We start from the raw sequence: 14,291 nt of genomic DNA, 5'->3' as shown, positions 1-14,291 counted from the left end.
GAGAAGAGGGTTAGTGTTAGTTTGGATAGGGAAGATAGCAGAGGTAGGGTCGGTGGCCGGATTCCGGGTTGGAATTAATGGGTATGGGTTTTGTAAGGAAGAAGGTGAGAATGTGAGATGGGTTTGGGGCTCAAATGGAATAGGGTTTGGATTTGGTCATGGTGACTGTAAAGTGGAGGTTGATGGTGGCTCCAATGGATGGGAGTTGATGGTGGAAGAAGGCCGGAGGATGAAGCTCTCTCTCCCTCTGTTTCTCTCTTTTCTTCCTCTCTCTCTCTCCCTCTGTTTTTTTCTCTCTACGAAAATGAGGCTCTCCCCTCTAAACCCTACTTCGATGGGTTTTGTATGAAGGAAAAATGATATATTTGACCCCCCTCCTCTTTACTTAGACAGCCCCTTCTAGTGTAACTTCTGTCAACTTTTTAACCTACAGGGGGGGGGGTCTTGGGTAAGACAAGCTTAAGCTAAAAATGATCAAATTGCCCCCTTCCTTTTTCCATGGACAGTCAACCTCTAGTGCATTTGTAGTTACCTTTTATGCTGGCAGGGGGTGCCCAAGAAAATAACAAAAAGGAAAATTTTTTGACAAAATATCTTCTTGAGAATTAATCTCAACCCTTCGAATTGCCTTTATCAATAAAGGGTTGAGATCAAAAGCTTTCTAACCACTTAGGAAACTTCCAAGGAAGCTTCCTAAGATGCCTCCTAACTAATCATAATTCTAAGCCTTTCACTAACCTAGCTTAGGGCCTAACGGTGACTTGGAGGGGAAGAAAAGCATCTTCACTATTTACAAAATTGCCCTGGTTCAGGATAATACACCTCCTAATTATGTTACACACTAATCCGCATACCCCTGTATCTCCCTGGACAACCCATTACGGAAAATTTGAACTGGTTTTTCAGGTTCCAGCGCACCCCTATTTCTGGCTAAATCGTCACCCTTATTTCTACACTACGCTACACCACAAACGTCGCCCGTTTGCTAGGCAAACGGCGACGGATTCGGACGAAATTTTACGGGAACTTTAGTGGGACCCTATCCTACCTTAGGAACAAAATGGGGGCGCTAAAACACTAGTTTGATAGGGTTCCTGTCCTAACGACTCTATTAGGGTTCGGTCAAAATGGGGTGTCTACAGTGGGCACTGGCTTTCCATTCATAACTCGTCACTTTACACTGTTTGGTTAACAGTGCAGTTCAAGATGATTCTTATGGCCATCTGAATTACAGTAAAAAATAATTGAAATCTTTGACTGCCACTTGTGGGACCATAAATTCACCATCCTAGAGCCAAGATAACACTAGCTACTCATTGGATACTGGTTTTCCATTCATAACTTCCCACTAATCACTGTTTGGTTAACAATGCTGTTCAAGATTATTCTTTGCGCATCTGAATTACAGTTAAAAATAATTGAAATCTCTGACTACCACATGTTGGACCATAAATTCACCATCCTAGAGCCAATATAACACTAGATACTCATTTTGCTTTCGTCGCTTATTTTGTTTTGGAGGACTGCCCTGTGTTTGTGAGTCACTCCATTGGCATGCTATGCGTCTGCAATCCTGGTTTCCACCTCACCTACAAAGTATCTGCTATATTATGATGGAAAGAAATCAAAGAGAACACTTTGTGCAGCTTAGGTGGGACTGAGGGTATATGATGATTCAACTTGAGATATGTTGGGATAACTGGAGTCCATGTAGAGGTATATGCATTGCATATGCTCAAAAGCTTGTAGTTCTGATCAGTGTTCAAAAACTCCTTGACTCGACAAGGAACTCCCCCGAGTCGACTCCTTTTTGCCTTGGCCGCGTTCCGCATTGCACCACATCCGCATTCCGCGTTTTGCCCTACATAGTCATTAAACTCCTTCGACTCTCCCAAGTTATGACCGCGTCAACCTCGTCAACCGCATTCTTGGCCGCGTCCGCGTTGAGTCGACAAGGATTTTTCCTGGCCGCGTTCCGCGTCAAATCCGCATTTTTAAACAGTGGTTCTGATTGTGATGTTTCTGTTAGTTGAAAAAACAACTCTTTGTTTCATTCCTTCACCTCAATCAACACCCGCCATTGATCCTTTTTTTTTCTTTTTTTTTTTTTGGATATTATTGTATCTATCTTGTCTTCAGCTCAGTTTTTTGCTATTCCGTCAACTCGAGAGTGTAACTGAACTTTTCAGGTTCCACCTTCCTATTGCTTATCATGGACGGGCATCATCAATTGTTATCTCTGGAACAGATATAATACGACCAAGGTGAGCAAATTGCTCTTATTAAGAAGTTTTTCTGTTGAGATGTTTCTCTTTGCTATTGAAATTCATGCATCCTGGCCAACATTTCCGTATTCCTCCATGATTTCATGTAGTTTTTCCTGAAACTTTTATATAAATTTAACAATGGAAGGTATTTCTAAATTTCTAATTACTAAATAGCCAAGAGATATAATTAGTTGGTTCTTTATGAATGCTTTATTGTCTCTCCTCTAACAACACTTCCTCGTCCAGTCTTATTTCTTATATACATCACATATATGAATGTATGTGTATATTATTTACTTATTTTTTATTTTGGTAAACTTTCATTTCTTGAAGAGCATGTGTTTCTATATCATGATCAATTTCCATGCATGTGTACTGTTTCCCATAACATCTTATTATAGTCATTTTATATTGGAATTTTCTGTAGTGCTCAGATGGACATTATTTATCGACTCATCGGCTCCCTCCCCCGCATCCCCCACACACCACCAATAACCTGTGTTGCCCATCTGTTGGAGATTTACATTCAACTTGTTCCAATATTTTCTGGTCTCTGATTTGTCGTTATACTGTGAAACAACCAGTTACTCCAAAAGCTTAAGCTGTTGGAGTTGGCAGTACTTAATCTTTTATACTTCTAACACTCCCCTTCACGTGTGACCCCTCTTTTGGGTTTGGCCTACACATGGCACATGTGGCTCCTCTTTTGGGTTTTGCTATTGCATGGATTTTTGCTACCCTGGAGGTTTGAACTCAGGATCTTTGGCTCTGATACCATGTGAAACTACCAATTACTCCAAAAGCTTAAGTTGTTGGAGATGGCGTTATTTAATCTTTTATACTTAAACATATACTTACATAATCCCGACTGGTTCTGAGGCATTGTAGTACATAGTTCAGGCAGTTGTTACCAAATATTTTAATGTATTTTTGTCAAATAATGCAACCCAACTTTCTGTTTTTAATCACTTAATGAAGTTACACACCACGATGACGAAGTGGGATCATTATAGATTATGGTATTCTCTTTATATCTTTGACTTAATTTTTTACAAAGTGTCCATCACATAAATATCAGTGATGAAGATTTCCCTTGTCCCAGCTGATCTTGCCTATACAATATTAGAATGACTCTTATTTCTTAACTTATTTCTACATTGTTATAGGTTTGAATTCAATTTAATCGTTTAGAAGTTTAAAGCTAAATGCACAAAATATTTGATATTTCTTTTTACAGAGGTCAAGGTCATCCCATTGGCAACTCTCCACCATATTTTGGACCTTCACAGAAGTTAGATTTCGAGCTTGAAATGGTTAGCCTTTAATCAGTTTCTGAATAGCATTCTTGCTTGATGAGTTGTGTTCACGTATGCAAATGCGAACAGACAGTTTTAGACGAGATCTTTAACCCATGAAAAAATTGTGTTTCTATCTTGTTCTTCATTATAAGTCCAGTATTCTGATTTTTACCCTCTATAACTTCAACCTTACAATTCAATGAAAGCATTGCTCATCTGTTTTCTTGGGTGGGTTATTGTTGTCGTAGGCTTTTGTACTTGGTCCAGGAAATGAACTAGGGAAGCCAATCAATGTCAATGACGCAGCTGATCACATTTTTGGACTTGTACTGATGAATGACTGGAGTGGTAGTCATGGGCTTTTCCATTACTTGCAATTTAGTCAGTATTTTATTTATGGAACTGAATTAATCACTAGGTGGTTTTGGCAGCAAGAGATATCCAGGCATGGGAATATGTGCCTCTTGGGCCCTTTCTTGGGAAAAGTTTTGGTGAGCAATCTATCTTTTACTTAGAAGCAATTTCTCCTCTAACCAGTTCTCCGAAGGAAAAAAGGGTAGTTTTCCGAGCAAGCTTTGCAGTGCCTATGTTGTAGCTCAATACTTGCTGGTCCACTTTTTATTTGATCTTGTATTTTTTTAGGGCTCAATTCTTACATTAAATGTTGGGTGTTGCAGGTACAACAATATCACCCTGGATCGTGACGTTAGATGCTCTTGAACCTTTTGCTTGTGATGCTCCCAAGCAGGTGGCTGGCTAAACCTCAACATTTCATAATCTAGAATTTTGGTTTTATATTGTCGTCTCCTTGGCGTTGCTTTTCTTCTAAAATAGGGTGTCGTGTCCAAATCAGAGTCCTGTTAAAATGTAAAGGAATATAACAGTTACAATTGATAAACTGTAAATTGCAGGAGCCTCATCCATTGGAATACCTGGCTGAAAGAAAATCCAAGAATTATGACATTCCTCTAGAGGTATGTGTATACCTGCGTGTAATTTTACTGGTTATTTTTCTGTATTTCATTTATGGCAACTGTCTTGATTCATTTTCCTTTTTCATTGTCATGAAATCTGCTTATTTTTTCGAAGTAAACCTTATTGAGTTTTGCTAGTTCTAACACTGCTGGATGTTAGAGGACCAGGAGCGCGCGCACGTGTGTCTATATATATATATATATATATATATATATATATAGAGAGAGAGAGAGAGAGAGAGAGAGAGGATTGTGCGCTCGATTGCCAAATCACATGGGTCCCACATTTTTTGTGCTGATCCAAACCATTCATTTGCAAGGCCCCATCATAGATAGGGTGTGTACAAAAAATCAGGTCCATTGAATCATCCTAACCCCTCCAAAAGTGGAGGGCAAAAATGGGCAGATTTGTGGACAAACAGAGTCTGTCCATTTTGACCTCCACAAATGGATGGGTTAGGATGATCCTATGGAGCTAATTTTTGGTACATACCCCATCTATGTAAGGGCCTTTCAAATGAATGCTTTGGATCATCCTAACAAAGTGGGCCCACATGAGTTTGGGGCACTCGAGCTCACCTAAGCTTGGTGCGCTCGAGCGCACAATCCTTTTCCTCATATATATATATATATATATATATATATATATATATATATATATATATATATATGAGGAAATGGATTGTGAGCAGCTGCTCAAATAAGCTTATCTGAGCAGAGCTCACAAACCATAGGGGGGCCCACATTTTGGAGGTGATCCTAAGCATTCATATGGAAGGCTCCATCATGGATGGGGTGTGTACCAAAAATCAGCTCCATTGGATCATCTTAGGGTATCCATTTGTGGAGGGAAAAATTGACAGAAACTGTTTGTCCACAAATCTGCCCATTTTTTCCCTCCACAAATGGAAGGGTTAGGATGATCCAATGGAGCTGATTTTTGGTACACACCTCATCCATGATGGGGCCTTCCAAATGAATGCTTAGGATCACCCCCAAAATGTGGCCCCCCGTATGGTTTGTGAGCTCTGCTTAGATAAGCTTATCTGAGCAGCTGCTCACAAACCATTTCCTCACACACACACACACACACACATATATATATATATATGAGAGAACATTTCCTACACACTTGTGTAGGTAAGTTACCTACACACTAGCTTAAAATACAGTGGGGGCCCACATTGTTTGGGTGATCCAAACAATTCATTTGAATGGTCCTCACATAGATAGGGTGTCCACAAAAAATCAGATCCATAGGATCATCCCAACCCTACGATTTGTGGAGGTAAAATGGACGTGTATAAACCTTCACAAATTAGTCCATTTTTTGCCTCCATAGTTTGAATGGTTAGGATGATCCTATGGATCTGATTTTTTGTGGACACCCTATCTATGTGAGGATCATTCAAATGAATGGTTTGGATCACCCAAACAATGTGGGCCCCCACTGTATTTTAAGCTAGTGTGTAGGTAACTTACCTACACAAGTGTGTAGGAAATGTTCTCTCATATATATATATATATATATATATAGCAGCCAGGCAACTGCATTTGTGCCATTGACTATGCTAGACTATAACAATGATTTTCGGATTCTGAGATGATATTTTAAGATTACTCCCCATATCAATAACGGTAGCATTGGCTTCTTACTGCAAGGTTCATATCAAACCCGCAGGACAGAAGCATTCATCAGTTGTAACAAGGAGTAACTTCAATCATCTGTAAGTGGTTCCATACCGAATGATTTTACTATTTTTCTGTGAGGTTAAATAGAAGAGACTTGTATATTGCATAAGAACCCTTTTGTTTTATAGGCATCCACAGCAATTGTTTGGTCGTTGCCCATCTGTGCTGGCTTTCAAAAAGATTGTTAAATAAATTTTAAATGGATTGCTAAATAAAATTTTAATTTGTGCCCATCCATGGTGAACCCTATCAGATGTGCGAGTTCCATTCACCATATGTTGCCATGATGTGTATGGTAGAAAATGGGGTGGACTACCAATTTTGGTAGTTCAAGGACTTCAATGTTTTTTTAACCCTGAAATTGGGTGGCCTAGTCTAGAGAGCTAATCGGGCATAAGGCGTAAATTGGGTGGCCCTAATGCATCACACCCTAATGTCTCACGGGCTTTCATGGGTATCTCCATCCCAAAGGAAAACCCTTGATTCTCCTTGGAGGAAAGGGCCTCGTTTGCCAAAGCATCCGCAACCGAGGTGCCTTCACGGAGCTGGTGGCTCGATCTGCAAAACCGGTTGAAGAATGCCCATGAGATCAATGATCTCATGCCGGTAGACTCTGATGGACCAAGGGACCTGTCCTTTCTTATTCGTAAGATCAACTAAAACTTTGCTATCCGACTCCACAACAATCTTATGCACCGCAAAGGCATTGCACAAATGGAGTCCATCAAGAAAAGCCCGAGTTCCAGTCACCATTTTTGCGTTCCTTCCATTGTAAAAGGAGATAGCACATATAACTGAAGCCTTTTCATCCCGAAGGGATCCACTTCCCCCTGAATTTCCTGGGCTTCCTTTCGACGCACCGTCTATGTTCAGCTTCAACATCCCTCTGTACAGCCTTTCCCACCAGACCCAGACGTCCGATATTGCCATCCTTGTTTCTTTTTCATATTTTGTAGCCTTCCGTGTTTATGTTTGAAGAGACAATCTCCTTACTGGTGGCATTTTAAGCAATTTATTATGTTGAACAAGACATTTCCATATATTTATTTAATTTGGTCCCTTGATATGCTTACGAGGAGAGCATCCATCTTTTTCTAATTCTTATTTGTTTGAGCTAAACAGCTTCAGTAATCGTATGAATTAGGTATTGGACATTGACACAACAACTCGCTCACCATACAATCAACGGATGCAACCTAAGGCCTGGTGATCTGTTTGGGACTGGGACCATAAGTGGACCTGTAAGATTTACTTATTGTTCTATAATATGAATAATAAAGGATCTACTATTCTGAAACTTTTTGGTTTTCCCAATCATTTGCTTATTTTCTTTTGTCAAGTGAGTTACACTTGTGCTGCTTTGATGAAATTCTCTGGAACCTTTTGAATTTCCTGACAGGATCCAGAATCTTTCGGATGCTTGCTAGAGTTAACATGGAATGGGCAAAAGCCACTCTCAGTAAATGGTTCAGTTCGTAAATTTTTAGAAGATGGAGATGAAGTTCTTTTTACTGGATGTTGCAAGGTTCTTGTCTCGATAACTTCTATTTTAGTTCCCTTCAAAATTTAGCTGCTTTTATATCTTTAAGATCTGTTTTGAGTATGAGGCATGCATCACTTATGGACTTTTTAGTTGGGGCATTTCTGCATTGTAGAACAAATGACCTAAATTCTGCAACATCATACCTAGCCATATTTGACAATCACGTATCAGACATTCATCACGTGGAAAGGGTTCAACTAATTGAAATACCATGAATTTTTGTTTTCTACTTCTATATGTTGCTCTAAAATTCATAGGTTGCAAGGTAAATTCTTGATTATACTTCTGTGAAGTTATTCATTGTGCAATTAAAACCCCTTTTAAAGGTAAATTCTTGATTATACTTCTTTGAAGTTATTTATTTTGCTATTAAAACCCCTTTTAAACAACCATATGTCCAGCCATCGTTTCCTAAATTCCTTATTGTCATCCATAGAGTTTGTGTATAATTTGTGAGCATCCTCTTTGATGAATCAATTGATACTTGGGTTTAAATTGTGGTATATATATTGAAGTACGTATAATTTTCCGTAAAGTGACAATTTTTTTGGAAAAGGAAAGAAGTCAAATTGCTGAAAGAGCAAAGATTTCCATTGAAAGAACAACCCTATGAATACCCTCTGTTTTGTTAAGGAGTCTGCAACATTGTTGGCCTCTCTCAATACATGAGTAAAAGATCTAAAACTTACACAAATCAGAAATCTAGTCCACAAAATGTCCTAGCCTCGGAGGCCACGTGCTCCGAATTGCCTACGAAATAATGTTCGTTGAGTCCCCTTCTACCCACGACTTCTTTATCGATTCAGATAGGAATACTTGGATGCCGGTTAGAGGAGTCAACCTTGGCTTTGTTGTAATGTGCATTGCCAATGTGATTTAAGCCTTTCAACGTTTCACCTTTATTATCTCTGTTAAGAGTTGGTTTATATTAGAGTTATATTGAAGTTTGAATGTAATTCGCTTAAGTTGGAGGAGGTTTATTCATGTTACTAAGTAGGGCCCATTTAGGATGGGCCTAATGGGATTAGTCGTAATTACGTACAACTCATTATTTATAAGAGCATCAAGTTGTGGGTTGGACTTCAACTTTTACAAAAATTCTCTTCTATATTCTTCCTCCATTCTTCCTCTCTTCCTTTTCCTATGATGATTAATTTCCAAACATTTTCACGGTATCAAAGCATGGCTCATGAGGTATGTTCATCATCTTGGAAGCCCTAACTTCAACATTCTTTTCTCTCTTATCTTTTGCCTTCTCCGCTATCGATGTTGTTGCACCTTGGATCTCCCTTCTTCACTATCGAAGTCGCTAGACCTTAGACATGATTACTTTCTTCACCATTCGGATTGATGTCCGAGAACCCTAGTTCCACCATTCAAACCCGAAATCCCCAATTCCTTCCCGTCGTCCCTCAAATGCCTTAATCTATATTCTCACCATTCAAACACCCTAAATCCAAGTTCCTCATCATTCAGACCTAAACTTAAGAACCCTAAATCCAACCTTCTCCCCGTTCGAAACCCTAAGCCCTACCTTCCATTTATTTATTTTTGAGGGTTTATCATCGAGACTAGTGTCAGATCATTTTTCAATCATATTGATACCCGCCTTCTCTCTTTTCTAAACCATATATCCAACCTTCTCATCATTCAAAAGCCTAAACCCCACCTTCGCACTATTCAAAACCCTAAATCTAATCATCTCACCATTTGACATCCTATACCCGAGCCTCATATTCTCCTAAACCTAGCTTTCCTGTTCATTTGAAACCCTAAGTTTCCTGCACCTAAACCCACTTTTCCTACTATATGCAACTCTAAACCTAGCCTTCCTATCCATTGGAAACCTAGCCCCATCCCTATGATTTAGTCGACACTAATTTATTGCTGACGCACGTGTCCGATACGACACGTGTGTCCACCCGTGTCGACACTCCTATGGACACTTTTAAATGTACTGCTACAAGTGCTAGACTTAATGTGGGTGTATGGACACGTTTTTGTAGTGTGTCAAGTATGACATTCTGTTTTATTATTGCATATTGTGTTTACTTCTTCATTATTGACTCTTCTTTTATTATAAACTCTTTTTTTAGCTCTTCTTTGACTAATATTTGATGTTGTATCATATATAGATTTTTTATTTTTAGCCGTCCCCCCCCCCCCCCCCCCCCCCCGCGTTTCTAAATTTTGGGGTTTAGCCGTGTCCGACACTCTGTGTCCGTGTCGACACACGACACTTGTGTCCGTGTCCGCAAAATCATAGCCCCATCCTCTCTTTTGTAACCTAGGGGTTTTCTCCATTCTATAAGCATGGAGAAACCCTTGAGTTGTGTTCCATAAATCCAATACTCTTTCTTGCTAATTCAAGGAAGATGAGGATCACTTGCAATGCAGTTGATTTGCCAAAGATTGGACTTTATTATGATCTATTTTCCATCTTAACTAAAAGACATGCGGCCAGTTAGCCTCATCAATAGCATGTGTAAATTATTGGCCAAAGTGTTTGCCTTAAGATTGAAAGATGTAATGTGAGACATCATATCAGAATTTCAGGGGGCGTTTGTGAATGAGAGGCAGATTCTCGATGGAATTCTTATTGCTAATGAGATCCTTGACACGATGAAAAGAGAAGGAAAAACTGGTGTACTTGCCAAAATTGACTTGGAAAAAGCCTACTATCATGTCGATTGGAAAGTATTAGATTTTATCCAAGAGAAAATGGGATTTGGTCTTAGATGGAGGAGGTGCGTGAAAACTTTCATATCATCTGCATCTTTTTCATCCTTATAAACTGTATGCCTATTGGTTTTTTTGGAAGCTCTCGTGGATTAAGGCAACGGGATCCTCTATCTCCTTATTTGTTCATCATGGTTACGGAAGCTCCAAGTCTCCTCATATCAAAGGCGGAAAATAAAGGATACTTTAAGGGACTTTATCCTTCTAGGAATTCTCAGAGCATTTCCCATCTACAGTTACATTTATCCTTATTTGTTCATCATGGTTACGGACGTTCTAAGTCTCCTCATATCGAAGGCGGAGAATAAAGGATACTTTAAGGGACTTTATCCTTCTAGGAACTCTAAGAGCATTTCCCATCTAGGAACTCTCAGATACATTGATGTTTACAGATGAGGGGGAATCAACTTTGAAAATATCAGAAGGATGTTTAGATAGTTAGAGATTGCATCCGGATTGAAAATTAATCTATCTAAAAGTGTGATCGCCTGTGTTAATCTATCCCCACAAACTGTGATATCCTATGCTAAGATCTTAGGTTGCATGGAAGAAAATCTCACTATAACCTAGTTAGGTCTCCTTTCAAAGTGCCTATCAAGGTGGTGAAGCGAATTGAAAAATTACAAAGAGACTTTTTGTATGAAGGAGCCGAAAGTAACAAAATGTTAAAGCACTTAATTAATTGGAAAAAGGTATGCAGATTGAAAAAGCATGAAGGACTTGGAATTGGAAAAGTAAGGTTACAAAATGTGGCTTTGTTATGTAAGTGGTTATGGAGATATGGTGAAGAAAAGGATGTTTTATGGCATAAAATCATTGGGGAGAAATATGGGCGGGGATGGGGGGATTGGGAATGTAAGAACTCTGTCATAGGCAAAGGTTGTGGTGCATGGAAGTCTATTTGTCTCCCTCGTGTCCAATTTGAGTCCCTTACTAGATTTAGAGTGGGGAGGGGGAATGGGGTTCTCTTTTGGGAGGAACATTGGGTAGGGGAGTCTAGTTTGTGCCATGGATTTCCGATTCTATACCATTTAGTTGACCTTAAAGAGTCCATAGTATGCGATAATTTGGTAAGGGTGGGGGAAGCAGGAAAAGTGGTATGGGATATTAGGCTTAGAATAAACCTTAAAGACGAGGAAATTGTGAGTCTATCTTCCTTACTTGGCCTCCTTAATTCTTGCTACGTCTCCCCTTTTTAGTCCGACCGTCGTGTATAGACCCCGGATCCCCGTGGTGTCTTTTCTATTAAATCTTTCTTCTACATGTTGAACAATGACGATAGGGAAGAATCTTGTCGTGCTAAGATATGGAAGTCTATTGCCCCTCCTAGGGTGGTGGTTTTTGCATGGACTGTAATTCAGAAAAGTATCAACACTTGTCATCGTATGAAAAGAAGATTAGATTGACAAGCCGAGCATCTTTTATAAGATGGAAGAGTCATTAGATCATCTTTTGTTGTTATGTCCTTTCATGTACATATTATGGATGGTGGTGATAAAAAAAAATTTGTATATTCACGGGTATTTCAATAATTTTGTCAATAAGGTTTTTTGTTTTTCTCCATTGGGTTGGTGCACCTTTGGGCAGCACGGGTTTGTCAATGTGGAAGCTTGTTACATATGCTTTGATTTGGCATTGTTAGAATAAGCCTATGAGCATTCTAGTAATTGTACCGTTCTTTCAAGTATATAAATAAATTAGTGAGGGGGAGACAACCTTAACTCACTTTTTTTTTTTCTTGAAATGGTACCCTAACTCACTTTTCTCTTCTCTAAATCTTTCTCTCAACATGGTATCAGAGCTCTAGGGTTTCTAATCCCTAGGGATACCTTCAGCCTCCATCTTCTCCATCCCTAACCCTAACCCTCATCTCTCTCTCTCTCTCAAGTCAACAGGCATATTTGGAAAGAAAGGAACAACAGAATATTCGAAGAAAAGGAAAAGAGATGGGGACGTGTTGCAATGGATATCCGTTTAGATTTGATCGCTTGGGCTAAAGAGAAGATCGCTAGCTACAGTGTTGGAGATATTTTCTGTTGTTGCCATTTGGTTTTACATGAAAAAAGAACTAAGGAGATAATTCGACCAAAATGAACCCCCCCCCCAAAAAAAAAAAAAAAAAAAAAACAAACAAACAACCAGATGGCTGTTTTAAGCTTAATTTCGACAGCAGCTCCCTTGGAAATCCGGGTCAAGCCGGAGGATTGATATGGGATTTTAAGTAGGGGTGCAACTTGGGTCAGGTTGAGGCCAACCCGGCCCGAGGAACCCTTTTTCCATAACCACATCCCAAGGACAGGATTATTCTTTAGGCACACATTTCCTAGACCACTACCATCATTTTTTTGACTTCCGTACCTTGCCCGCTCTTGGCTGCTTTAGTCTATTATTGTCTGCATCTTCCAACAGATTCTCTTTGAAGGTTCTTGATTTCTGGCTGCCTCCAAAGCTAGTTAGAGGGATGTTAAAGTCACAAAATTTGAAATTGAGCCCTTGGTCAGAGTAATCCTTCAAAAGAAGAAAGCTTTTCTTCCACCATCCAACTTCCGCGCGCTCTCTACAACAAGGCCTCACATGGCCTTTGAAGGAATGCCCAAAGCAAGCAAAAAGGCAAGATAAGAAACCAGAACTCCGTCCACTTTTCAATTGAAAGTACCCACAAGTCTCCATTCGTTCATGCTCCACGTTAATTCCTACCATAGGACTGTTGCCCCAACTGACCCTCAAACTTGACACTATACCACCAAACCATCGAAGGATAGTTCTCAAGTGATGCAGATTGTAGTCCCAATAAGAGGCATATTTGCCCATTAGGATTTATTTCCATGTTATTTAGTTTCTAGGATTCTTATTTCCATGTTATTTAATTTCTAGGATTTTATTTCCATGTTGTTTAGTTTTTAGGATTCTTATTTCCATGTTATTTAATTTATAGGATTTTATTTCCATGTTTTTAGTTTTATGGCTTTTATTTTCCATGGAATTTTATTTCCATTATATATATAGGCCTCATATATTAGGGATTATTAGTTTTGGATGAAATGATTGATTGGGATTCTCCCCTCTAATTTCCTCTCTTTTTCTCCCCAAGATTTCGTCATCTTCCTCCTATTTCCCATCTTTCTCCTATATTCCTCCTCTTCCGTTCTCATATTCTTCTTCTATTCTTCTCTTCTGTTCTTCTTTTTTCCTCTTTCCTCTATTTCTCTTTCCCGGTCCTACATCATCAAGGTTAGAAGGTTTCCATGTTCTTCCAACTAGTCACAAAATGAGCATGTCATCCGCAAACTGAAAGATGAGATATGGAATGAATGGGATCCTTTAACAAAAACACCTTCAGTATCTTCTCAGCTGCATTTTCTTAATGCTCCTCCCTTTAATAAAGTATGACAACTGATAACCATGGATTAAATTTCCGTTTTGGTGTAGGCCGGCCGAAGCCGAAATTTCAGCTGAAATTTTGGCCAAATCTGGTACAAAAAAAGCCAATATTTTATTATTTACCAAATTTTGGAAAATTTAAAAAAAAATCAATTTCTCTGAAATTTCCGAAATTTCATCCAAATTTTGGCAAAGTACGAAATTTTGGATTTCGGGAAATTACGGTTTCGTTCCCAACCGAAATCCAAAATTTAAAAACATGCTGATAACACAACATTTTATGGTTTTTGCTACCATGGTTATGTCTGCATCTTGTTAACATGATCCATATTTATGTTAGGTGCAAACTTGTAAAGAAATGCATGATTTGACGTTGTTTTCTAACCTTTGAACTTGA

The 14,291-nt window shown here is 39.0% G+C and overlaps 1 protein-coding gene across 1 annotated transcript in view; it reads left to right on the top strand.

The window, feature by feature from the left end:
- Window positions 1-14,291, top strand: part of LOC143851611 (fumarylacetoacetase) — a 28,686-nt gene that overhangs the window by 14,122 nt on the left and 273 nt on the right. Inside the window, exons 5-13 of the mRNA XM_077361094.1 lie at window positions 2,190-2,264; window positions 3,505-3,580; window positions 3,814-3,913; window positions 3,997-4,056; window positions 4,243-4,313; window positions 4,477-4,539; window positions 6,202-6,266; window positions 7,376-7,472; window positions 7,631-7,756. Of these exons, the coding sequence (XP_077217209.1) occupies window positions 2,190-2,264; window positions 3,505-3,580; window positions 3,814-3,913; window positions 3,997-4,056; window positions 4,243-4,313; window positions 4,477-4,539; window positions 6,202-6,266; window positions 7,376-7,472; window positions 7,631-7,756 (733 nt within the window). The remainder of the gene's footprint in view (window positions 1-2,189; window positions 2,265-3,504; window positions 3,581-3,813; window positions 3,914-3,996; window positions 4,057-4,242; window positions 4,314-4,476; window positions 4,540-6,201; window positions 6,267-7,375; window positions 7,473-7,630; window positions 7,757-14,291) is intronic.

The sequence above is a fragment of the Tasmannia lanceolata genome, unplaced genomic scaffold (assembly GCF_043159265.1).
Source record: "Tasmannia lanceolata isolate RefF3 unplaced genomic scaffold, GAP_Taslan_0.1 ptg000018l, whole genome shotgun sequence".
Classification (NCBI taxonomy): domain Eukaryota; kingdom Viridiplantae; phylum Streptophyta; class Magnoliopsida; order Canellales; family Winteraceae; genus Tasmannia; species Tasmannia lanceolata.
Note: the sequence above shows the minus strand (reverse complement) of the source record. Positions and strands in the feature narration are given on the sequence as shown.